Source organism: Cucumis melo, chromosome 2 (genome assembly GCF_025177605.1).
Source record: "Cucumis melo cultivar AY chromosome 2, USDA_Cmelo_AY_1.0, whole genome shotgun sequence".
NCBI lineage: Eukaryota > Viridiplantae > Streptophyta > Magnoliopsida > Cucurbitales > Cucurbitaceae > Cucumis > Cucumis melo.
This window is the reverse complement of record NC_066858.1, coordinates 15378089-15405834: the sequence shown is the minus strand read 5'-3', so window position 1 is coordinate 15405834 and position 27746 is coordinate 15378089. Positions and strand designations below refer to the sequence as shown.

The window sequence follows — 27746 nt, the reverse complement described above, 5'->3', positions numbered from 1 at the left end:
CTTAGTAGGTAGTTGGTGGTGGGTTTGTGAGTTTTGCTTCTCAAATTAAACCTACCCCTTTTCCAGCCGCTTTTTTTTTCAAAGAAAAAAGTGAATGTTAGTGAAGATAATGTGGGATTTTTAATTGTGGTATTGTGGTGATTGGGAAATTAATTAAAAGGAGAGGGCATTGGAAAATAAGAAAATTGTGGTTTTGTTTGGGGGCAAAGGCCATGTGAGGGAGCTGCAATTTCCATGATCGGTTCAAAATGGGGACAACCAAACACAATATCCCCAAACTACCATATTATTAAACAAATAAATAAGAACATGAACACCAAGTGAGAGAATTTTTGTTTTTCTTTTTCATAATAATAATAATAATTAACATGCATGTAGTAGTGTAGTGTATTATTTATTTATTGTAATATATGCATTAACAAAAAAAAAAAAAAAGCTGGATTAATAAAAAGAAAAAAAAAACAAATGAAGTTTAAAAATCGTTTATTTTTGGAATTTGTTTTTCAAAAGAGTCTTGGAAGTTTCCGATGTCAGAGTGATGGGACTTTGGTTTGAAATTTGGTTTAGGCTCCACATCTTTCCATCTTATTTATTTGAAAAATGAAATTGAAAGGAGAAGATATAAAAAAAATCCTACTTTTATAAGTTTTATGTTTGTTTTTGTTAAATAAAGAAACTATGTCGACACTATGACACTGCTAATAAAATCATAGTTAACATTTAATTTTGTTCCCATTAAAAAATTCAGGTATAACTAAGAATTTAGTACACCTCCTAATTCTATCAGATTATAAAAACTAAATTCTAATTTTTCAAAATCAACCTATTAGTATATTTTGGCATTTCAACTCTTTGGATTTAGTTCATTCATTCTTTTAGTCTTCTCATTGAATTTTCTTTTCTAATAAGTGTTTGTCAATGCTACTGCACCATTAGCCTAAGTTTTTCTTCTTTTAATATGTCTATAGATTAATATTAAAACTATTTTATTATACGTAACAACATTCTTATGATTAAAGTCACCGTTTACTTTATTTAAAAAGCAAAATTTACTTTATAAATTTCATTGAATCTTAATATATATTAGTCTCTTTGGTAAATGGTAAATATTAAATCATTGGCATATAGACCAAAGATTCTAACGAGATTAATAACAAGATTTGGATTGTGACAATAGTGACAAATAATATTTAATACATTAACTCATATACTTTGTAAAACTTGAACACCTACAATTGAGTTAGGATAAGGAGCATTTTGGATTCAATGACTAAATAAAACTACAAAAGACCCTTAATTAATTCTCTCAGGCTAGTCGAAGAAGCGTAATTAGCTAAGAAATGGAACACTTGGTTACATTGATGGAAGAGCAAAAGTGACGTTGATATGTAAGCAATAAATTAAGAAAAAAAGTTAATGTAGTGTTGTTAATTAATAAAAAGAAATGTTGGGAGAGGGAAAGTTGGAGTTGGGCCAATAATTGTAGAAGGTCGGTGGCCATATATATATATATATATATATATATATATATATATATATAGCTTGCAAATTCTTAGAGTTAATTGGACAACCAAACAAATATTAGGTGTATTAAGAAATTAAATCTCCTATATTGGTGTCTCGGTTGTTTGACTTTCATGTATCAATAATTTATGACTTATACTAAGTTGATTATTATGCTCATTTTATATATGTGGCATGATCAATTATTTGTGTTTCTAAGTAACATGCAGTTTAAGTTTGGTTTTTTTTAGTATATATAGTTTTAAATTAGTATATCATTATGTCTTTCTCGGACAAGGTTTTTGAAGTAAAAAACTTAGTTAATAGAGTCCATATCTTTCTAGAAAGCGTGAATGTTCTTAAGGTTGAGATTTTGAAAGAAATCTTTATAATTTTGGGGTATTTGTTTTGTTAAAGGATTCTATGATTTACTATGCAATTTTATAGTTATGAATCTAAAATGTAGGAGAGTTTCTCTATTTATATAATTTTATGTGGTAAGGCGGGTTTGGACTTAGATGATCTTTAAGCCAAAATAGCCTACTTTTTTAGGTATCGTTTGACAATGAATCAAAATATTATGACCTATTTATTTTACGTAGTGGTCCTAATAAGGACACATGGCATTATCAAAATCTATCAATATATGTTTATCTTTTATTTAATTTGACGGAGACATATTGAATTTTAATTTGTCCTAATTTTACCATTAATTTGATACATAACATGATGATTTTTGTTGGTCAAAAACTTTCATCCACTCGAAAATAAGCAAATATTTAATAGAACCACATCTGTTTGGTAGAGAAGCTTAAAACAAAAAATTAAAAACAAAAGGATTAAAGAAAAGATATCGTATTTCATGTTTTTAGATATAGGTTTGCTAGATTCTAATTTTAGAACAATTTTACGATTATCCACTAAATATTAGTTGACAATAAATTATTATTAATTTATGTATAAAGATATGTTTTGGTTAAAAGTTTATAAAAGCACTATTAATTAATATTATAGGATAAATTGAAATTCTCGTCTAACGTTAAAATTTAGGTCATACAATTTATAATTAGAATGTATTCCTATAGTTTGGTAAAAATTTCATATATATAATGATCTCTATGGTATGAATTTTTTTTTATAAATAATCTCTATGAAAAGGATAACCTCCTTAAGAACCTATATGAAATTATATCAAATCATAGGAATTAAATCTAAATTTTAAAACCATAAGGACTATATGTGAAGGTATATTAAATCATAGAAAAAAACTATATGGATTAACTTTTACCTTTTATCCACGTTAAAGGGACTAACTTTAGAGTCAACCTAATTTATAATACATTATGTAATACAAATTTTAATTTTTTTAAAATTGAGTTGAGTTTAATGTTTTTTTTACCAAATTTAGGCATCAAATACAGAAGCCAATAAACCTGAAAACATAAAACATAAGTCATTAATTTTTTTTTAATGTTTTTCTAATTCAATAACATTGAGGGAGAGAGAATTAGACCCAATGAATTTTTTAGTTAGAAGGGTACATAAGTTACTAAAATTAACTATTTAGTGAAGTTACAAAGTTTTTCAATACATTTTAGAGACAAATAAATATTCTCATTTTTCTAGAATTAATTCTTGTCCCAAAATTGAAATTGATTAAAATGGGAAAAAACAAACCAACAACCAAACATCAATCCTTCAGGAAAAATGAGAGAGGAAACAAAGGAAGGAAAAGTTATAGGTAAAAAGTAGATGAAGTCTCAAAGGAAGAAGAAGCTACAATTACTTAGATCATGAACAACTTTATTTGCCTCTCTAAATTTGACCTTGCTTACTTCTTATCGTCCATTTTTTTCTTTTTATTATTATCTCTACAAACTTTCATACAACTAACCATTTACTTTCTTAACTTTCTTTTATAACCATTTATTTCTTCTACTTTTAATTTTTTTTACCAATTTAATGCAATAAATGTAACAATTTAGTCATTATATATTTTTAATTTTTTTTTATCAATTCAGTCCTTATTGTAGAAATTTGTATGTTAAGATTTAATAATACTTTTTTTTATAAGTAAATCAACAAATAAATTAGAGACTCAATATTTTGTATGTAATACAAAGTTTACATTATTAAAAAAAAAAAAATAGAAATCTGACATTTCATTTTGACAATTTTTTTTAATGTTAGAGACAAAAATGTTATAAATTTGAGAATACAAAAATTAAATTTAGATTAAATGGTTAAAAAATGAAAAGCGTATAAATCAAATGAAAGGTTTAGGGAGCAAAATGTATTTCTAAACTTATTTATTTATCGTTTTTCCAAAAAACGTGTGAAATGAAACTTTGAATCTAAATCTTTATGGAATGGTTGGGGTTTAACAATATATATATATATATATATATATATATATATATATATATATATATATATTTGTCTCAACCATATTTTATATACATCGAGAAATTGTTCTAGATATAAAAATAATAAAATTATTTACATCAAAAGAAAAATGTTAAAGGTAGATCGATGAATTTTGCTATATTTTATAAATAATTTTAATATTTTACTATTTTGAAAAATGCTCCTATTAAATACTTTCTTATTTTTTATTTTTATATTGATATTAGAAAGTAATAAAATAAAATAAAATATTTGAGACAGGATCGGACAAGAACAAGATGGAATATGTTTCCTATCCCTCGTTCGAGACCCATTTAGTGTCCCCAGTTTAACTCCCTCCTCAACCAAATTGGGGATTCTCCATCATGGTTGAGGAAGGTCCCGCAAGATCTGATCTAACATAAAATTTTCTCAACCTACCCACAATAAATTATAAGAAAAATATATTTTTGAATTTTAAGATCAAAACTTATGCAAATTAATTGATTGACTAAAAAATATACTTTAATTTAATGGATGAATGGAAATTTAATATTACAATCATTTTCTTATAATAAACTTGGGTAAATGTAAATAAGACTGTTTTTCCCTGTTACAATCGAGAATAACTTTTGAGGGAGGAAAAATGTATCGTAAGTGCAATAACATCATATAAGCATACAAAACCAATTTGAAATTAAGTTAAAAGAAAAAAGTATTATAATTTAATATTATATTTCGTCATGTTTAGCTTCCAATTTACATATGACATATTGATCAATTAAAAGAAGAAGAAGAAGAAGAAGAAGAAGAAGAAGAAGAAAGAGATAAAGGGAGATGGAATAGTAAAAAGAGAAGATTAAAAAAGAAGAAAAAGTAAAGTTAGGGAGGCATAAGATTGTGAAAGTGGAGTATGAGGAGATTAGCATTCATCATATAAAAGTACACTTTAGAAAGCAAAAGTACTTTATATTTTGCCCTATGAAATTCTCCAATTACATCCTTTCTCAATGACTTCATACTCATTTTACTTTTTGACCTCTTTTAAATCAACCCAAATTATTGGTTCACCCTATACACAAAAAATAATTCCCACCTCTCTTTAGAAAAATGAACACCCACCCCTATATATAAATATATAAAAACTTTTATTTTAAAAACATTCCTAAAAAAGTAAGATGACACAACCATAGAGCTAACTTTCTTAAATTTAAAAAAAAAAAAAAAAATCACCAATGATCATCAAATGAAGCTTACGTTATGAAATCGACAAACAAAGAAAACAAAAAAAAAAAAAAATACAAAATAATAGAGAATTGACACAAATAATATAGTTCACAAACAATGTATTAGCTAAATTCACATGTAGATGAACAAGATAATTTTATTAGAAATAAAAGTCATAATGTAGATAAAGATGCTCTTTTAAGATTATAAAGTCTATATAATGGACTTTTCTAAACTTATGATCAAAATTGCAGATAACATAAATATAGCACAACTAGACATTGCCGTCAAATCTTACTAAAGTACAACACTTTCATACTCCAATCACAAATCTAATTAGACATCTAAACTTCCATGTAATTGATCGTTTGAAGCACTATATATATATATATATATATATATATTAGATTTAAGAGATCATAACTACTTGAACAAATATATTCATGGAGAATTTGAAAGGTCCATTTTTCATTTTTAATTAATATTTGGAGTAGCTCGGTGGAAAAGTTAATAAAAATAATAAGTAAATGAGGTATGAGTTTGATAAATTAAAATTGTAGTGATGTTTTAGTTTGGCATTTTAGGTGGGAGGGTAGGTAGGTGGCATTTTGAATGGCTAAAACTTTGGTCAAGAATTGGTTACACACTCCACACCATAGAAAAATAAGTGCTTTTTTTTTTTTTTTTTTTTTTTTTTTTGTTGTTGTTTATATTTATTGGATAAACTTTAACTTAGGGATTAATATTAAATTAATTTCTCTTATTTCATCATTATTGTTGGAATCTCTCTTAACATTGTCTCTCTGTTCATCACTTAGTTAATAAACAAATAATTTACCTTGGAAATTAAAACTAAAATAAAAAAATAAAAAAAGAATTTTCAACATCATTGATTTACCCCCACGTAATCTTGTTCCAAATTTTCCATTCATGTTTCCTTCTCCAATTTGTCTTCCCAATTGTTTATACTTTTGCGTTTAAAATAAAATAAAGTAAAGGTAATTGAAACAACATTGTTCGACTAATAAATTAATAAATTTATGAAAGTTTAAAGTTTAAATTGATATAATTATGAAAGTTTTTGATTTAAGTTGTACCTACAACTGTTAATTTGGAGTTTAAATTGATACAATTATTAGCTTGTAGTTTAAATGATACAAACTTCAAAGTTCACAAGTATAAAGTAATATTTGGCTTTAAATTGTAATTAAAATATAATAAATACCATTTCACAACTTTACTTGCTTCAAACAAAAAAGATTTACACAAACTATTGTAATTTAGGCTAAAACTTGATGTATCCATAACACGCTAAATAATAAATATGATTATTCATTGATTATAATAAGTAACTTAGTGCTCCAAACATCCTATGGTAGGTTAAAAGGTTTGAGTGCAATAAAGGAGAATTATAGAAATCAATATTCAATAGGACCTATCTTGTTCTGTTCATTGAATATGGGCCCTAATGGGCTGACCTAATCGATATGGACATATTGGCCTTTCTAGTAAGCCCATTAATTAAGAGTCTTGAATATCAATCAGATGGATACGGAAGAACAAAGTTCCATATTCCGTACTGCTTTTAGTCGTTCATCTCAGCTGCTGACCGTCGTTCTCGATCCGAGGGTATTTGCTAAGAAATCCTTCATTTTTTCAGTTAAGATTTGCATCAACAGTAGTTACTGCAACACCCTCTTCCTGTTTTTTTTCTTTGTTAGATTTCGCTTTCAATTTCATTTAGGGTTTTAGGGTTTTGTACCGATTTCTGTTTTTGCAAGTTCTCTTTTTAACTTCTTTATGCAAAGGTTGATTTGTTTCGATTAATCTTCTCTGAGTTATTTATTTATTTATTTATTTTGAATGATTGAGGAAGAATTTATTATTGGGTTAATCAAGTAAAAGTTTAGTGTTCTTAATCATAAAACGGAACTTCAATAATGAGATTGTTAGGGGGAGCTCATTGGATCTCTGCAAAATCCCATTCGTTTCACTTAATGAGATGAACAGTTGTTGTTTCATCACATTTCTTTTCTGGGTTTTCAATTCAAGTACTGGAGGACAGAGTTTTGCCTTGTAGATCCATGAATTAACCATTTTTTTACTGGAATTTTCAGTGTATCCTTATTATTTTCCCGTAATGGAGTGTCGCTTGATATGCTTGCTTTTATTTTTCTCCAGCCATGAAAGTCCGTTCTTCGGTGAAAAAGATGTGCGAATTTTGTAGGACAGTGAAGCGTAAAGGCCGAGTATATATATACTGCTCATCTAATCCCAAACACAAGCAACGCCAGGGCCTGTCTACATTTGCATGTGAAGGTCCTTCTCCTTCCTTGTAAGTGCTTAACAACTTTCCTTCGATATAGGCAGTGTTTGTTATTGTTCTTTGAAAACGGACTTTATCCATAATTAGGCCAAGGAATCCCAAGTTATTTCTTAAGGGGTATTTCATGAAAGTAGTTTGAGTTTATGTAAAACCAAAGAGGACAGAACTCTTACATATAAAATTGTAAAAATAAAATGTCCGAGGCTGAGCGCTTCCCTCTTGACTTAGGGGTGGCGTGGTATTCCACAGGAGGGTTTTTTTTTCTTCTTTTTTTTCCCAAATTGTGGTGCATTTCTCAGTCGCATTGAGCTTAACATTATCACTTTCCTGTGAGGGTTTCAATGGCCGCTTTACTGCCCTAGCTTTTGCAGTCAAAGCGAGGGGTTTTGCCAACATTAAAAATAAATACATATAAAATTGTAAAACTTTTGTGAATGAATGCTTGATTTCTGGAAACTGGTTTTTCAAATTTGGCACTTACAAGTCTTTCCAGTTCCATCCTCTACAATGCAGCTAGAGTTTTTTTTGGGATTGTTGGAAGTTGTTTTGTTATCATGAATAATATGCTCAGTTTACATATCCATATATGGTATGCAAGTTTATATTTGGGATTAATTTGTTAGGATTATTCCTAACTAGAATAGTATTTGAATATATTGAAATATAAAGAAGAAATACAAGATAATCCAAAACCAAGTTCAAGATACTTGGGAATCTTCCTCTTGAACAAACTAACTCAAGCCTTAAACCACTCAACTAATGCATACCTTCACTCATTCACGCTTCCATTCAGTAGCTAACTAACTTTCTATCTAACTATCTAACTATCCATTTATCCTGATACCCTTTACTAATATCATAAGAATATTTTCTTATCTAGATACCTTGCGTTATCTCATGATTGTTGTAGCTAAATGCACTAAACTTGGCCTGTTTTTCAGGTTCTCAAGAACCGAGGTGAAGCAAGAGATTCTTCCCAGTCAAGGCTCGCGAATGGGGCTGGCTTCTCTCATCCCCCAAAAGAATGAGCCAACAATGTTGCTTGGTTGGAGAATGGGTCTGGCTTCAATCCTGTTGAAGAAACACAATTAGCTTAGTAATAAACAAAAAGGAAGAAAGAATATTAGTCATTGGTTTCTCTTCGACCTTTGATTGACAATACCAGTATTTTCAACTAGGATTCTGCTCCTAAAAAGAAATAAGCACTGCTGCTCTGAGTTTTGTTCGCTATTTGAGTTGGTTTTGATATTTAGAATTGGAGGAAGAGAAGGTGTTACATTCAATATCATAATTGTGTTTATTGCTAGGTTGTTTTATTTTTAGATCTGCTAGCCATCTATAATGTTGTGATTTTCAATCCTTAATTTTCTTCCAAGTAATTCTGAAATCCTCAAAAATATAATTAGTTAAATTGTATGCTAACAAGTTGGGAAAGTTCAAATGCTATTTAAGTCTCAGTTTCAATATCCAATTCAACTATCTCTTTACTTTGAACTCCATACTTTTACATGTTATATGCTGCAATCAGTTAGCTAGTTGCCATCTATTGCAATATAAAAATTAAAATGATCCAAAAGTTTTCATTCTTAGAGATCAAAACTAAATTTACAGTCGCTAGTTTCAAATATAGTATAGCTAAAGAGTAGAGTAGGGGGGAAGTAAAAACAAAAGTTTGACAGTTTTGAGGTTGAAAAATGGGAAACTTATAAAATTTTGTTACATAGAATAAAATAATGTTGGTGTGGTTGACCTGATGTTCAATTTGTAATTCTCTTTGAGTTCAATTTGTAGGTTGCGTTTTACATCATAAGTACTCGCACGCATTTTCGGATAGGCCAAACCACTAAACTAAGTACACTCCTAATTTACAGGTATAAAGAGTTGGAGGCGCGAGTGGAAAACAAAAGTTAAGTAAATCTCTCCATTGTAAACCTAACTTTCAACCATAGTAAAGTATGATACTAAACCTTCAAATTTTTAAAATGGTAGTTATAATTTATGCATTAAGCTATTTTCAGATTGAGAATTCAATTATATTTTAGACAATAAGATATATCTATTATTTATTCAAAAGTTGAAGATTTGGTATTACTAATTCCAAAGTTGAAGATTTGGTCTCCTACTTTTGAAAAGAGAAAAAAAAAAATAGTTAGAGAAAAATATAGACCATGAAATGAAATGCTTTGAATGAATATAAATGAAGGTCTAAGCAGTAGATAAAAAATAAATCACTTATTTTGCTGCCAATAATGGGAAGCAGTGACTAGTGGGGGCCAAAGCCACACAAAAAGGGTGTATAAACCACTAGCAAAAATCCACCAATTGAACTATCCATAGTACTGAAAGATAAATTCATTACTCAAAATTGATACTTTGATACCAATCTCCTTTCTTCCCTAAATTTCTAGGAAACCCACCAAATTTCTTTTATGCTATTTGGTTGATTCTCAATTCCCACTCAATTAAAAAAAAAAAAAAAAAAAAAAACTTTCCCCTTTTTCCCTCATCTAACTTTCAATTTTCTTGCCCCAAAGTCCACTCTATCTCTTTCCAATTTAAAATACTGGGTTTTGGTTTTCCCCTCAATCGATGTTCTTCTCTGCGCTTTTGGCTTAATTTCAACCATGGTGATGCTCAATAGTTCTTTCGCTGCTTGGATCAGCCGGTTGTTTGCTTGCATGGGGTAAGTTCTTTTATCTTCCTTAACAATCATTCAATTGGGTTTTCGGAAACACTTGTTATCTTTGCTCTTAATGGAGTTCTATGATGACCCTTTTGTTTTAGCTTTCTAATTGGTTTTTTGTTCTGACTTACTGAGTAGTGAATAATACCATGGATTTTACTGTTTGAACTGTAATGTTGAGTTGAAATGAAAAAAGGGGTTTGGGGAAAAGTGTGGGATGTCTTGTTCTTTTTGGATTGCGAGTATTTGGTTATATAAATCTTTCATTATAATGAAAGAATTTTGATTGCTTATCGGTATTGCATAGCTTGTTGAGTTTTAAATTTTGATTGTGTATGACTATATTCCATTCCAAGTTGTGTGGAAATGGGGCCAATAATATGAATAAATTCATTTTGTTTGTTTTCTGGGCGAAGGAGGTGAAAAGCTAAATCTTTTTCCTTTTATGAGGCTGCCCTAAAAACTTTAATCATCTATGAAAAAGGTCTGCCCTAAAAACTTTAATCATCTATGAAAAAAGTTAAGTTCTAAAGAAACCATTACCGTCCATCATGTATTATTATGACTCTGAATTCTGATTATTCACGGAAAGGAGTTAGTTCTATGAATGACTACTTTATTTACTTTTGAACATATTCTCTTTCGTTTTCACATTGGACCATTCTACTGCTGTGTGAATCCATGGAGTAATTGTGGTCATGCTGATTTAGTAGAATGAATTGATGTGAATGTGGATCCTTGAAAATGAAACTAAATTATTACCATTTGAAGTTTTTAATTGGAACTTGGAAGTACGAAAGCATTCCCTATTCTTTGTTATGTAGAAGCTGAGTTTTGATTTTGAATAGTAGTTGAGTTGTTTAATTCCTGCGCAGTCATTCCCAGTTCCCTCTAAGCTCTTCTTTCACTTTTTTCTTTCCTGTTTAAATGGTGTTATGCTTATAACTTCATCGATAAATGCATAATCTGATAATCCATGTTGTCGCTCATTCTAGGTTTGCTCTGATTTTTAACATACTTGGTCCTTTTTCCAAACTGTTCTTTTTGTGTTCATGGTTCCATCCATCCAATTCATTATGAGAACTTGAAAAATTTAGAATTATTCGATGATCACCTGAGAAGCATGGAACAAATACGAGATATGGATACGGCACAAACGACATGGACACGATGACGCCTTTTTGTTTTTAAAATTAGGACACAGGAATGAAAAGGATACTTTTATTAAAACATACATTTTTAAAAAGTATGTATATATTTTTTAAACCAGAAAGCAATTCAAAATCAGTAAGTTTATGAATTTATATGCTTAGAAATTAGTTTGATGTATTTCACCCTCAAATTTTGTTCTTTGTGTCATATATATATGTGTGTTTAGTATATGATGGATGCTAATAAATGTTGGTTTGGTTCTATTTTAACTTCATATAACTAGTGTTTAGCACATCTATTGCATTAACAAGTGTATGATACGTATATCCAAGGGAAGTGTCCAACATGTGTCAAATACAAACATGATAACCAAACTAAAGTATTTAAGCTTCTTAGATGACCACACTTCATTCAATTTATAATGTGCATTTTCATAATTTCTGTTGTTAATAGTTGTGTGTTTGCATCTTCTTATTTTCAGTGGAAACTAAAAATGATATGATTTGACAACTGTCTCAACATTGTTGATGACTGGGTGCACATGCTATGTTTTTGCTGCAATTTTATATCATATAGTGCTTTATTAGGTTTATAACAGTGCAGGGGTTGTTTTGGATGCTGCACTAAACCCACACCTATTATTGCTGTGGATGAGCCATCTAAAGGATTAAGAATTCAAGGACGAGTTGTTAAGAAACCTAGCATATCTGATGGTTTTTGGAGCACAAGCACATGTGATTTGGATAATAGCACCATTCAGTCTCAACGGAGCATCTCGTCTATCAGTACATTAAACCTCACTCTCAGCAATAGCAATGTTGCTGGCAGTGTGAGCAGCTCTTCTGAATTTATAAATCATGGCAAGTTTCCCCTATTATCAAACCCTTGTTGAATAATTGGTAATAAAAAAAATGTCTGAAGTTGTGTAAGATTCAAGGTCGTTAACTGGAATTAAGGATGACTATCATTGCTTCAATAAAACCCGGTCAATGTAGAGACGAGGGAACTACTTATTTTCGTTTCCATTTCTTTCAGGTCTCCTTCTCTGGAATCAGACTAGGATGCAGTGGATTGGAAGTGGTACTACTAAGTTGACAGATGAAACTCAACAAAGACAGAAGGCAAAAATCAGGTCAGTTCACTCAATCTGTCTGCCTTTGTAAATAGTTGGCACCATTATTAAAGCGCCATAGGCATACAAAAATTGAGAACTAAAAATTTCCTTGTAGATCATATTAATCTCTATACCATGCGTACATATATGCATTTGTTTTGCAGTTGGCGTGCAACGTATGACAGTTTACTGGGTACAAGACAACCTTTTCCCCATCCAATTCCTTTGTCTGTAAGTTTGCTGTTGAAGCCGTGTCATTTCTTTCTCAACTGTTGATTGATTCTATGAATAAGAACTTCAAAATCTTTATTTCAACAGGAAATGGTCAACTTTCTTGTGGAAGTATGGGAACAGGAGGGTCTATATGATTGAAAATGCTTTTGTTTTTGGATACATTTCTTGAATCTTTAGGAAGCTTCTCTGTACGGAATGCAAAAGGGTTTTTCTTTTTCTTTTTCTTTATCAACAATCCTACATTTTTCAGCTGTACAAATGTATTTAACACCAATGTGCTTGTGCACTTTTGGCTTTTTAAGACAGACAACAGAAGAAGCAACTGCCTTTGATAGTGTTGAGTCAATATATATTATTGGCATTCTTGAAAATATGGAATCTTATAGCCACCATTTTCAATGTATTCTCCTCTCTTGTTCTTCACTGTTCATTCTATGAATAAGAACTTGAAAATATCCACCATTCACAGTTTCTGTCGGCTCCTCAAGCATCAATGAAAAACTTTGTTGCATCTAAGAACAGCCGCAAGTTTGAGTTGTTTTTGAATTTGTATCCACGATGGTTTAATTGTATATTCTTGAAGATATTATTAGTGAATATGGTTTGTCAATGGATGGATATTTGGAAGATATGATATTAGGGGAAAGATGGGAGCTAAAGTACATAGAAACTTTCAATTCTGGGAAGGTTCAAATAAAAGATTTGTTCTTGAACATTTATTCGTAAGGGGCTTTTGGGTATAAGCTATCATGTGATTATAATAACAGTCAAAGTCCTAGTATTTACTACTTTAGATTGTTTTTATTATTTTATATTTATCATTTTTTTTTATTTTTTGTTATATGGTTTACTAATTCTTTTTCGAATTAAAATAGTTTCCACCTCAAACATATTTTATTATAATCCAAAATAAAATAATCTTCAGATTACTCAGGAGTTTAATTATAATAATCAAACATTTATAAGTTTCAAAATTTGTAGTTAAAATTTAAATTTTTTTTTTAAAAAATGGATTGAGTATTATATACAAATTTGAATTTAAATTTTATAGAAGTTATTAACTTCAATTGTGTCGAGTAGTTTCATAAACCACAAGAATGTAAAGATATGATTTACCTGTCAAACATGTAATAGTGGACTTGTTATCTACTGAAAGTCCAGAGGTAGTTTTGTAATTTCCTTACCCTAATTCTTATTCTTTTTTACTAAGTTTGTGTTGTCTATAAAATTTTCCCTCTTGTACAATGATTTGCATGAGAAAATAATAAAAAAATATCGACATCATGACTTTTCTTTCTATACTAGAGTTACCATGAAAATTTGTGTGTCCTACGTCTCTACATTCAATATGGTATCAAAGTAGGATATTGAAGAAACCCTAAACGATCAAACACTTGATGGAACCCAAGCAGAGGAGACAGTTGTGCGTTTGTTAGGTATCCTCTGCACCAACAAGGCTATAAATGCTTCCACCCATCTTCACGTAAATATTTTATTTTAATTGATGTTACCTTTCTTGCGGTGCGAGTGCAAGTTTAACTGAGTGATCCCCTTATAGTCTATCTATTCTACTTGGATTACTTTACATGACCTAGACTCTTACAATATAGTCCTACCTACAAAACCAAGTTCCTTGGAAAACCAACTATAGGAGAAGTTCTAGAAAGGAAGTTGTTTAGCCAACTCCAATCTAGGACTCTGGATCTTTATGAGATCAAGGTATGACTGGTTATATTTACTCACACATTGTTAGGAAAGTAGGTGAGGATGAGAATGACAGGTCCAAGACTGTAGGTTCTAAAGATATATGTGAAAATGGTAACATTGATGAGATTGAGGTCATTACATATAAATAGGGCAATGTTGATGAAAATGACATGTAAAAGGGTCATCCAGGAGATGTAAGTATAATTCATCTCTTGATTTACCTATTGTACCGAGGAAATATGTCAGGTCCTTTACAAAGCACTCAATTTTTTAATGTTTCCTACAAAGATCACCCCTGTTCAAAGCCGTTACCCAAGAGTCTAACCGTGTGGTCCCCTTAGAGTGCTCTAGATGGAAAACTTGCAATCATGGAAGAGATGAGAGCCTTGAAAAAGAACAAGACTTGGGATCTTTGTACTCTCCCTAAGGGGCATAAGACCGTGGGATGAAAATGAGTATTTACGCTCAAGTACGGAGTAGATGGTACTCAAGATGGACATAAGGCCAGGCTAGTTGCAACAGAGTTTACTTACGTATGGAGTTGACTACTCTAAGACATTTTTTGCCTGTTGCAAAATTAAACACTGTTAGAGTCTTGTTGTCAGTTGTTGTGAATAAAGAATGACCTCTATATCAACGTAATGTTAAGAACACATTCTTAAACGTAGATCTAGAAGAGGAATTGTATATGAGTCATCCTCTAGGGTTTGAAGCTCGGCTTGACAATCAAGTTTGCAAGCTTCAGAAGTCCTTGTATGGGTTGAAATAGTCTTTGAGAGCTTGGTTTGATAGATTTACCACTTTCCTCAAATCTCAAGGATATAATCAAAGGCACTCTGATCACACTTTGTTAACAAAAGTCTCCAAGGTGGGGAAATTTACAATACTAATAGTTTATGTTGATGACATTGTGTGAGGATGACACAGTTGAGATCATCCAGGTGAAGAAAAAAATGGGGGATGAATATGAAATTAGATACTCGGGGAATCTAAAGTTCTTTCTTGGAGTGGAGGTTGCCAGATCTAGAGATGGTATCTTAGTATCCTAGAGGAAGTACACCCCTTTATTTACTAGCTAAAATAGATATGGTGGGATGTTGGTCTTGTTGATACGTCTATTGAGTTCAATGCCAGACTCAGAAATTCAGATGATAGAGTTTCTGTTGATAAAGAGAAGTATCAACGTCTGGTGGGAAAGCTAATCTATTTATCTCACCATGGCTTGACATCTCCTATGTTGTGAGCACTGACAGTTAGTTCATGCAGGCTCCTAATGAAGATCAAATGGAGAAAATTAACAAAAGTTCGAGGTATGAAAGTGATTTCTGATAAAGGTTGAGGTTCAGGAAGACTAGCAGAAGGTGTATAGAGGTTTGTACGATTCAGATTGGACGGGTTCTATTGTTGATAGAAAATTCACCTCTTAATACTGTACCTTTGTGTAGAACAATCCGATTACTTGGAGAAGTAAGAAGAAAGGAAGTAGTGTTGAAGCTGAGAACAGGGCTATAAGTTTAGGAATTTGTGAGGAAATTTGGCTTCAGAAGGTGTTGTCTGATCTTCGCAAGGATTATGAGATGCCTATGAAGTTATTATGTGATAACAAGGGGACTATCAGTGTTGCTAATAACCCAGTCCCGCATGGCAGAACCAAACATGTGAAGATTGATAGACACTTTATCATGAAGAGACTAGACAATGATAGTATCTGTATTTCTTACATACATTCGAGCTAATAGATCACTCATATTCTCACAAAAGGGCTCCTCATACCAAACTTTGATTTTTGTGTTAGCAAGTTGGGTCTTTCCAACATTTACTTGAGGGGGAGTGTAACAAATAGTGGGCTTGTTATGTGTTGAAAGCCCAATTGTAGTTTTGTAATTTTTTTACCCTAATTCTTATTTTTTATTATTAGGTTTGTGTTGCCTATAAAGTTCCCCCTCTTGTACAATGATTTACATAAGAAAGTAATAAGAAATACCAACGTTGTGATTTTTCTCCTTATACTAAGGTTTCCACATAAATTTGTGTTTGTTCTACGTCTCTACTTTCAATAAAACACAATGTTATTGAAACAATATGTAACAAGATAAAAGACAAAAAGGAAATAAAAAAGAGGAAAGCAATGTAAACAAGAATTGTTAACCTGGTTCTATATAACTGTACATACATATGGAGATCAACAATGTGCTCGATGAAAAGAACTCCACTAATAATGTCTAGCAATTACTCACTATCAACAATCACACTAAGCTTAGCTTACTACTAACGAAGAGTTTAGGCTCTCCCTAAACTTGAGATTCTTATCAATTGTACGTAATGTTTAGGCTTTTTTAAACTCGAGACTCCTCTTAAAACAATGCAAATCTTTCCGTTTTATGTTTGGAAAACTTTGTAACATTTTAGATTCTCCTCATGAAACTAATTTCTCAAAGCTAAGACACAAATTTTTTCAATAAGCTCAATTACAAAAAGAAAAAAAAAAGAAGGAAAAATTGCAGTACAAAATTCATAACCCTAAAACACCAATATAAATATATATATATATATATATATATATATATATATATATATATATATAACTAGAGTTTATCTTTTGTAATGCCCTTTAATTGGTTTGGATAAGTAAATCTTTTCTTTGTGGAAATTTTCTTGGATTGGTTCAATGTATCATTCAATTACCATAAGATCTTTGAAAATCAACAAAGTTTAATCACTGAAGAAAAAAGAAAGAAAGAAAGAAAGGTATCAACTTGATGTATTGATCACAAGATAGCAATTGAAAAATAATATTAAAAGTGAAGTTGGAAAATAGCAAAAAAGATAATTTTAGTTGGAATTTGGGAAATGTTAAAAGGCTGCAATAGCAATAATAATCCCAATTACAATGAATCTAAATAATCCCAATATTTATATTTCTTTTAGCCAACCTTCATTGACCAATAACACAATTTGCAGTCTGTTCTTTAAATTCCATAGACATTATGGGTTTCCTTTGCCTCTTCTTTGTCTTTTCAATTATTAAATATTATAATTGAAAAACTTTATGTTACATTTTATTTACCTCTTCATAAATCTAAAGGAGGGATCCAATGATTCTTTCCATTTTCTTCCCATCTCCATTATCATCTTCCTATTATTTATATATTAATATCACATTTAATTCACTTTTAATTATTTTGTACTCACATTCAACAAACAAAAATATATTTTACTAACAAGGATAACTAATTTAACAAACAGATGCTTCCTAAACTCTGTGTTTTGTGTCAAAAATATTCCTAAACTTTTAAAATTTTGAAAAATACCCTTACTATTAATTTTGGATGAAAGCCATTAAAGTTTTGTTTTCAAAATAGCCTTGAACTCCTTAAACTAAAAAAGTTCAAATATATATATATATATATACATATATACACACCAAATTTCTTAGCACCTAAAATAAAAACCAAAATTTTAAGTTAAAACCATAGTTCTAAATTGTGTTGAGAAATGTGCTTTGTAGAGTTGAAATTGTGTTGATATTGATTATGATGTAATGTGGTTTGTTCTCTAGTTTGATCCACTGATTCTCTCTCGATTGAATACTCACGCTTGATTTAAGGAAGTAGAGCTCTTGAAGTTAGAGTCTTGGAAGAAAAATTGTATATTCAAAGCAACTTCAATCTTTGATGATGGTTGACTTTCAGGAATTAGGGAGTTCTTGGGAAAATTCTCTCAAAATCTTTTGAAGTAAAATTTTTTGTGTCCCTTAAATTTATATAGAGAACTCTACTATTTATATAGAGAACTTCTCTATTTACAGAGACATTCGGTGGGCTTTATGAGCTTGAACTTTGTTAGCCCATTGATTAAACTCATGGCTCAACCACAATGATTTGAGTCATTTAGCATTTGGTCTAAAATTAATTAAGCTTATTTTTGTTCAATTGAACTTTAGCCCAAATAAATAATATTTAATTGAACTAAAATAATCAACTTGATCAAACGGTTATGATGAAAACACGTAAAATAATCAGAATTTATATCTTTAATTTCAATTTAGGACACATGTCAACTTTTAATTAGTCTCAAATTCAATTATTTGTACTTTTTGTCGTTAGTTTGGTAAATGATATGACAATTTGTGATTGATCCAAAATTTCTTGTTCAACAATAATGTCGATATCTATATTGATATTTTCACATTTCCATGAGTTCGATATTGTTAGGAGGGAGAATCGAAATTTTCGTCACATCTTTAAAAAATCCACAAATCACAAAAAATAAACATCAAAATGAAACTAACATAATATAATATAAATAATAGACATGTTTACTTATTTGAAAATAATAAATAATTTATTTAATAATTTGAATTCATTTTTTGAAATTTTTTTATAACTTTTCCAAAAATATCTATCGACGTCAATATTTCTATAAAATTAAGACTTTGATATATTCCTCGACATCGATATTTTAAACCATGGTTAAGACATAAAATTCTACAAAACTTTACCAAATTTCAAAATAAAAATTTCTCTTTAAAACATACTAAAACAATAATTAGCCAAACAAAAAAAATCTCACACTAATAAATCTATCGGACTATCATTGTGTTTTAATAATCAACTGCAACTTTTCTTTGACAATTAGTTCTATGTTAATTACAACAATAACTTATCTATCATTATATATATATGTTAATATTCAAATAATTTAAGATTATGGTTTTAACTTAAAATTTAAGTTTTTCTTGTTGGTGAGAAAGTTAATATAAAATTGGAATCCATGAGTTTTTTTAAAAACTTATTTTAACCTCAATTGTATTATCAAACTTTTTCAATATATTTTTTCAACAAAACTTTAACTTTTTCAATTAGAAAGGGTATTCTTAAACTCTTTTTTAAAAGTTTAAGGGGAGCAATTTTTAATCTTTTAAAAGTTAAAAAAGATATTTTTGACATAAAGTATGATGTTTAGAGACTTTTTATTTATTTATTTAACCTACTAGCAACAAAAAGGAGTGTCTACAAAGAAAACATATCCTTCAATTTGGAAAGCTTGGAGACTGTTAGATAGTCTCTAAGGGGTGTTTGATGAACCGTTATGGAATGAGTTTGCGTTAATGTAATCCAAATGCCGATATCAATTAAGTTATGCACTAGTGTCATTTTTATATATTTATGGTATAAAGTACAATTGCAAATATAACAATTAGTTTCAAAGGATTAACATATATAGCAACATTCTTTAAAAAAAAACAAATATAGTAAAATTTATTGAAGCCTATCACTAATAGATCATATGACAAATATTAGTTTATCATTGATAGGCCATAAGAGTCTAACATCGATAGAAAGCTATCAACATTATATTTGTGATTTTTTTCAAATGTTTCTATATAAATACTTGATTATTATCCCTAAAGTTACTACCAATTTTAGTTATCCTATGATATATTTAGAAGTAATTTTGAAATGGTAAAAATAAGTTGTCATTTTCAAAATCACGAGAAAATACACTTTTACTAATTCAAAATCAATGTAAAAAAAGTAAAAATTGCAATTAAATGTAAAAGCTAAATATTAAGTAAATTTTGAGTGACTAAAAACATGTTTGAGAATACTTTTAAAAATGTAACTTCACATACACGTGCACGAATCGAGGAAAAAATCAAGATCGATAAATTTGGACTTAAGAAAATAGGCAAAAGCTTAGGTAAAATAAAATCTTATGATCCTAATTTATTAGGATAGAAAAAATCCATCTCATCTTGCCCTACGAGGAAAAGGTAAATTTGAGTTAGGTAAAATAAAATCTTATGATCCTAATTGAATCTCATTCTCCCTATAAATACATCATTATAATTCCATAAGATTTTTTTTTTCAGTATGTGATATATACAATAGGGGTGTTTAAATAACTCAAATAATCCGAACTATCCAACGCAAATTGTAAGAATTGAGTTAGGTTAGTTTTTATTTTGGATTGAGATATGTTGAATTTTTTATGTTTTTTCGGGTTGGATTGGGTTCAGGTTACACTTTTAAAAATCTAAGTTGACCCAACCCAACCCAAATTTCTAATATTATTATATATATTACAACTTAAACATTATAATTGATCATACACATTATTATAAAGTTTTTTTTTTCTTTCTGAGTTTGTAATAGATAGGTTGGATTTTGATGTATTTAAAATTTGAGTTTTATGAAATTTTAGGTATTAAAATGTGTTGTAGACAAATTTAAGTATTTGGAATTAATAAATAATATACTTAAAAAAAATAACCTAACAACCCAACCCTAATTTTGAGGGTTAGGTTGGTTTGGGTCGAACATCTTATTTGGGTTGTCAATTTGACCAACATAAAAATTCGAATTGGTCCAAAAAATCTATCAAACCAACCTTGCCCGACTCATTTACACCCCTAGCTAATATGTAATATGTGATTTAAAACTTTGTTACAGAATTTGTTTGGCGTATTTTATTAAAGGCAAAATTGGAGCATCAATTCCTTATGGCTAATATTTATTTTTTTAAAGATAAGAAGTTAGATTGGGTTGTTATGTTGGGTTAAATTTATTAATAAATATATGGTTCATATTTATTAATAAAGATAAGCCGTTGATTTTGGTTGTTACTATATATTCTCTGTAGTTGGTTAATATTTATCAATAAATATATGGTTGATGGTTTTTTTTTTTTTTTTTAATCTTGATCTAAAATACATCTTGTAGGCTTTGTGGGCTGTCTGGTATATTTATTTATGTGGAAGATAGAAGTGGGTAAAAAGGTGCAATAGATTCTATATTGAAAAAGTCTTTTATGAAATACTCAGTTTGCATGGTATGTAGTGTTAAACACCCATTTACACTAGCATTGTGAGGTACTTGTTTGAGAATATTTGTGCAAGTTAGAGAGAGCCTAACATTGAAGGTTATTTTGAGGAGTCTCTCATATGGGAGCGTAGATTGAATCCTTGGTTCATACATCAAGTGGTTTAGGGGGAGCCTAAACATTTATCTTGTAAAAGTCATATAATTCAAGATAGTTGATTCTCAATAAATTATGTACTTGTGATCCTCTTCAATTTTTATAAATGATATTTTCAATCAGACTTAAGGTCCTCCATATATAGGTGTAATTACACCGAATTGGGTTATCAACGTGCTGGTGTTCTATTCTGTATTTTCGTATTGTTACTCACGTGTAACTTCAGTTATTAGCTTGATCGTTAATATAAGCCGCCAAGTAAATAATCGTGACTTCTTTTTTTAGAGAAGGTGGGTCAATTACTCGTCCTTCAATTTTAGATGGAACAAATTATTCATATTGGAAAGCTTGAAGGATTACTTTTCTCAAATATTCTATTGATTGCAAATCTTGAAAAGCTATTGTGATTGGGTGGTCTCCTCCTCAAGTTACTGATAAGGATGGAGTTGTCGGTGCAAAACCTGAAATTGAGTGAATAGTGGTAGAAGATGAAGCTTTGACCGGAAACTCACGAGCCTCGAATGCTAATCTTCAATGGAATGATAGGAATACATTCAGATTGATCAATACCTATATTTCAGCTAAGGAGGATTGAGATATTCTTGTTGTTGCACATAAAGGAATCTTTAAGGTAAAAATGTCTCGTTTGCAGATGCTAACTTCAAAATTTGAATTCCTCAAAATGATGGAAGAAAAAACTATAGCTAATTTTCATGTTCGTATCCTAGACATGGCAAATGAGTCATTCTCTCTTGGTGAAAAATTATCTTTCTTTTCCTATTTTTTTTCTCATGTTATTATTTCAGCTATTAGCTTGAGCATTAACTTAAGTCGTCAAGTAATTAACCATGACTTCTTTTTTCAAACTTCATCTAAATACTTCTGGCTTTTTCTATATATTAATAATTTTTCTTACCGTCTGATGCATTGGAGTTTTATTTTTATTTTGTAGTTCCTCTCTTTACTAAATTACAAATGTGTACTAGGTGAATGTTAGGTCAAATTTCATATCAACATACAATAAATAAATAAATAAATATAGACATATAGACAGATTTGCGTAGAAGAGGGAATGGAACATTTTATAGTTGTTTCCAAGTTGGTGAAGTAAAGATGAATGAAAATAATTTAGGTGAGAAGTGTTCAACTTGGATTTGCAAGAGCACTATAAAAATTAAAAAATGTGATGCCTTATAAATTAGGAGAAGCATATGTAAATTATTAATAATATTATCATTACAGCCATACATTGCAAGTGCATGCATTCCACTCATTCAAAAAAAATTAAAAAGGCCATAGGAAATATTTGAACTGGACCCCAATTTCCAAAACGCTAACCTAAATTAAGAAAAATAATCTTCAACTTTAGGTCTCTTTTGGGTTTGTTAACAAGGCTTAATTATGATTTTTTTAATTATTGAAATCGTTTAGTATTCACATCAATAATAATAATAATAATAATATTATTATTATGAGATGATGTATTTAGTTTCTTAATTACTTTAAATCAAAGGAGGTAGTGATGGAACAACCAACCTCTATATTAAGAGTATTGTCACCAAAATGTGTTCTATCAAGTATTACTTTGTGGGTCTATTTTATTCTGTGGGTCAAGTTCAGAAGTTTGAATATCAAATATGTTTGGGTCGAACTAAAACGAATAATAAATTAGGAAGTTAAGTATTAATTATTACATCGTCACACCATGATTTGGACTTGTGAAGTTAATATTTATTTTAAATCATCTGTACTTTTAATCTTGGGTTCGATTTCCTAGATATTCCTCTTTAATATCATGTCCATAATGTTACTCAAGAACAGGTTAATTGCATAAGTAACGTAATTTTCAAAATGAAAAATTACTTATTTTACTTCTTTCTTCTCTACATCCTATTAAATATATTTACAAATTCTAATAAAATTTTAAATTATATTAATAATAAATATTCATACACACAAATTTATCAATAATGGATCCAAAATTTTATTTTATTTTACAAATATTTTTGTTCTTTCAAAATCTTTATTTTTCTTTAATTTTGTTTAACATTTTTGTTTTTTTTATTCTTTTATTTTAAATTTAGAATTAGTCCTTAAAGAAAAAGGACTTTCTTAAGTTGTTGTTTTTAATCTTTTTTTTTTCTTTTTTTTTTTTGTCTACATATTTTCTTAAAAAATTATTTTACATATTTTCTTAAAAATTTATTTTAAATGACATACTTACGAAAGTATTTATAAATATAGTAAAATACCACTGTTTATTTGTAATAAACGATAATAAACTACTATTTGTCTCTATTTGAGGTGTAATATAAACTACTATTTGTCTCTATTTGAGGTGTAATATAAACTACTATTTGTCTCTATTTGAGGTGTAATATTTTATTATATCTGTTCGTATAAATTAGTAAAATCAATCAATTAAGTGACAGATTTTCAAAATTACTATCTTTTTATTTTTATTGTGATCTTTTATGTTTTATTTATTATTTTGAAAAAATTACATTTGAGTCCATTAAACAATCCACTTAAATTAAGTAGGGAAATTGTCGTGGATAGCAATAAAATAAAATAAATTAAAATAAATAAACAATAACACTATTTACAAATATAGACAAAAACAACTAAAATGAGCAACAAAGAATTTGATAGGTTTTGTTATAAGATAGTTTCAATATTTTGTTATTTTTTAAAATATCTTAATCAATTATAATTGATTGGCCATTTATTCCGTAGAAAATTAACCAATCAGACAAATAGAAAATAATTAGGTATGATGTAATTGAGTCTATTAAATCAAATGTAATTTTTTCAAAATAATAAATGTAACATAAAACATCAAAACAATCAAAATGGTAAATTTGATAAAATATTTAAAAAATATAACGAAATTTCATATTATATCAATAATAGACATTGATAGACACTGATATCCTTCTATCAGTGATATTGATAGACAACGATGGAAGGTTATTAGTTTCTAAAATTGATAGAATCCAAAATTTTACTATAAATTGTAGATATTTTAATTTATTTTTCTATATTTAAAAATGCTCCATCAAAGGATAAAATGAAAGTAACTTCCATGTTCCCAAAAATTAACTTGAATTTACTATACCTTATATTAAAAGGAAAACAAATTCAACACTTACAAAGATTTAAAATAGACAAATTGTTATATGAATAGGAAAATTTAGAAACTATACCCCAATGTAGCAAAAAGAGAAAAAAAAATCAAATAAGTAAACTAGCAAATAGAGAATTTGACAAGTTTTGTTATATTTTATAAATAGTTTTATTTTTTTAATTATATTTAAAAATGTTAGAAAAAATAATTAAGCTATTATTTTTAAAAATAATTGAATTTAACAAATAAAGCATTATCTTAACTCAAAATTTTGAGTAGAAAAATTACCGAAAACAAAGGAAATAATAGTTAAAAACAAATTAAAAAGTGGTGTTTTCTTTTTTCTTTTTTTTTTTTTTTAAATAGAATTTAGCATGAAAATTTATTTCATTTTAATTATTATTCAAGTAATTTTGCTTTTAGTAAAAAAAAGGATTTTTCAAAAATTGAAAAAAACAAACTATTTACATTCCAAAAAAACTACTAAAAAATAAAATTTAGTAAATAATTTGATTTTTTTTTTCTATTTTTGATAATTTCTTAAAAAATAAAAATATAGAGATATAAAATTTAGCCTCAATACAAGTAGAAGCATCTCGAGGTTAAGTTTTCATTTATAAAACAAAAAAGTATTTTGGACCGTTGTTTTAATTAACAACTTATTTTTTTAAAACTTTATTTGAATATATATATTTTTTTAAAAAAATTATATATGTGGTAATAATACAACCAGTGTGTAAAAAAGGGGTAAGATTGAGAATAAGAAAAATTAGGAAATGGGTGCAAACAAAACCATGGTTTCTTATTTTGAAACAAGTGGAAAATTGAACAAAAATTAAAAGGAAAAAGGAAAAGTAGTAATTAATTAATAATACAAAAAGGAATGTAAAGAACATAATAAAAAAAATAATTGTTTGATTTTTATAGGAATGATTATTTAAATTCAACTGGATGAAGTGGTTAAAGAATTGAAATCCAATTGGTCTCAGAAATCATTGTCTTTCCAACTATTTCTCTCTGCCCACATAATTATTTGACTTTCTTTTCCTACAATTTTTTAGTCAATTATAAAACTATATTTATCATATCTTACTTCAAATTCATTGCATTACTATGTACTTCCTTTCCAAACTACCAATTTAATTAGCATCTATCCATCATTGTCTCAACAAAAATAAAATTGACAAATTTTTGAACGAGAAAATATGTACATTGGTGTGGTATAAGTTACATGTATTACAATGTCTACGTCAAGCAAGTTTAGGGATCAAGCTAATTTAATTTAGAGTATCATAATTTACTTATCTCATATCTGCTTCTCTAGGTTTCCAATCCTTCTCTCCTTATCTGATTGGAGATTCCAATTGGCTTAGTTGCATATAAATCTTTTTTAGATTGAGATCAATCCGACTCAACATTCTTGTCATGTTCTCTAGGGTTTCATCCCTTACTTAGCTTATGTTGGGCTTTTGACCTTGCTAGTGTTGAGGTCGATTAGATCAAATTATCTAGAGTTCACTTTTATTTTTCTTTTGCTTCTATTTGACTATTTTTATCCTTGTTTCTAGAATTCACCCCATAACATATATACTATATTTGTCACATATATAATCAATAAAATTAAACTAATTTGTCAAATAAAAATATAAAAATTAAATGTGATAGTTTTGATTATGTAACATTAAAATGTCACGGCGATGCTAGACTATCATCACATATTTTTTCTCTACTCTTTCAATTGAAAATAAATTTCTTAAAAAGTAATCGACTTTACGTAACTACTCCAAAGGTTAAAAGCATGGGAAAAATTTAAAAGCTTAAAGTGTATATATATATTGAAAGACTTATTAAGGATTATAAATTTTAGAAGGTACAAAATATATCATACTTTTAGTTGTTTGACTCTCACTTCTGCCAAAAACTTTGAAATGACGTTGTCCTAACAATAATAACATTTATGTCTCATATTAGACCTCCCTTTTAATTACCAAAAAAAGAAAAAGTAGAAATGGGAGTTTTTTCCACCAAAATCAATGAACTTTATGGGTTTTTACCAAGTATATATCTTTTTGTCAGCATAATTTCATACATCCCTTCTTGAATGCATAGTAAAAGAGAGAGAGAGAGAGAGAGAGAGAGAGAGAGAGAGAGAGAGAGAGAGAGAGAGAAATCTATTTAAAGTTATTTTTATGTTTTAAAAAATTGGTACATGATAAAGTTTTAATTTGCAGAAACACCCCATTTTATTGGGCTATTTGGGGAAATAAGTGAAAGTTGAGGGGTAGAGAAGAAAAGTGGAGGGGGTGAAAAGTCATAAGCGTTTAAACATAGGTTTTAACTTGAAATGAAGCAATGGGTACATATTATGTGGCTGACTACATCCATTCTTCTCATTCAACAATATAATACACAAAAGCCAACCCTCCCCTCCCCCACTTTATTCATTTTTTTAAATCTTTTATGTCAAACTCAATTCATATTTCTTAACCCAATCAAATCATGCTACTTATAAACTTTTTACTTTTACTTTTTCTTTTTAAAATTGATAATGTAAATTTGGAGTAGAATAATGTGTGAATTGGACACCTATAAACAGGGGGAGAGTCCCTGGTTTTCTTACTTTTATCAAAATTTAATTCAACTGTTATTTTTTAAATTCAATGTTATACAATTTTAATATAATGCCAATTGCACACCTATACTTCATTCTAATCATTCCCTAACTAATGTTTTCTATTACATAATTTGGAGTAGAATACCTATTCGTTTTATTCAAACTCATATAAAACTTTACAAGATATTTTAGGATTTATTTAGATTAATTTATTTGAAAATGTTTGATAAAACTATTTTAATTGGTTGTCATACACTTCGATTCTTTTTTTAAGTAATAACATATCTTTAAAATTACAATCGAAAAAGTAAACCAAATACAATTTTAGTTGAAACCACATAAACACATGTTGCTTTTGAATGATGACTATTTTTGTTACACTTCCATATCATCTTCATTGTATATTCTAGTATGATGTTTTTAAAAAAACTGGTTAGGTCATGCCGATCTCACTTGAAACATAATAAATCAAATGTAATACAAAAACTATGCCTCGTTTGATTATGTTTGGTGTGACTTACCGATGTTTGATAATCATAATGAGATATAAAGCCCCATAATCTTATTAAGCAGATGAGGAAGCTCGATTCGATTGCAATTAAAAATTATGTGAAAATAACCATAACAATATAATTAATTACAGATAAATAAGGAGAGAATTATGAAAATGTAACCATAAGCAAAGAAGACAAA

The 27746-nt window shown here is 28.7% G+C and overlaps 2 protein-coding genes across 4 annotated transcripts; both read left to right on the top strand.

Moving 5' to 3' along the window:
* Nucleotides 1–6631: 6631 nt before the first annotated feature.
* Nucleotides 6632–8747, top strand: LOC103487446 (uncharacterized). Of its 3 annotated transcripts, none has more exons than XM_008445774.3 (3): nucleotides 6632–6744; nucleotides 7297–7450; nucleotides 8383–8747. In XM_008445774.3, the coding sequence occupies exons 2-3, from the start codon at nucleotides 7299–7301 to the stop codon at nucleotides 8531–8533; spliced, it is 303 nt and encodes a 100-aa protein (XP_008443996.1). In that variant the 5' UTR covers nucleotides 6632–6744; nucleotides 7297–7298; the 3' UTR covers nucleotides 8534–8747. The 3 variants fall into 3 exon arrangements, with proteins under 3 accessions (XP_008443996.1, XP_050937584.1, XP_050937585.1); XM_051081627.1 differs by having other exon boundaries at nucleotides 6676–6775; XM_051081628.1 differs by lacking the exon at nucleotides 6632–6744 and adding an exon at nucleotides 6746–6793.
* An 863-nt stretch (nucleotides 8748–9610) lies between these two features.
* LOC103487445 (uncharacterized) lies at nucleotides 9611–13027 on the top strand. The gene is made up of 5 exons (XM_008445770.3): nucleotides 9611–10124; nucleotides 11880–12136; nucleotides 12312–12408; nucleotides 12555–12621; nucleotides 12709–13027. The coding sequence occupies exons 1-5, from the start codon at nucleotides 10066–10068 to the stop codon at nucleotides 12760–12762; spliced, it is 534 nt and encodes a 177-aa protein (XP_008443992.1). The 5' UTR covers nucleotides 9611–10065; the 3' UTR covers nucleotides 12763–13027.
* The last annotated feature ends 14719 nt before the right edge of the window (nucleotides 13028–27746 follow it).

Coding starts and splice junctions, on each gene's coding strand:
- LOC103487446 (XM_008445774.3), top strand. CDS start 7,299: ATGAAAGTCCGTTCTTCGGTGAAAAAGATGTGCGAATTTTGTAGGACA. Junction 7,451..8,382: donor GAAGGTCCTTCTCCTTCCTT/GTAAGTGCTTAA, acceptor CCTGTTTTTCAG/GTTCTCAAGAACCGAGGTGA.
- LOC103487445 (XM_008445770.3), top strand. CDS start 10,066: ATGGTGATGCTCAATAGTTCTTTCGCTGCTTGGATCAGCCGGTTGTTT. Junction 10,125..11,879: donor CGGTTGTTTGCTTGCATGGG/GTAAGTTCTTTT, acceptor ATAACAGTGCAG/GGGTTGTTTTGGATGCTGCA. Junction 12,622..12,708: donor CCCATCCAATTCCTTTGTCT/GTAAGTTTGCTG, acceptor TTATTTCAACAG/GAAATGGTCAACTTTCTTGT.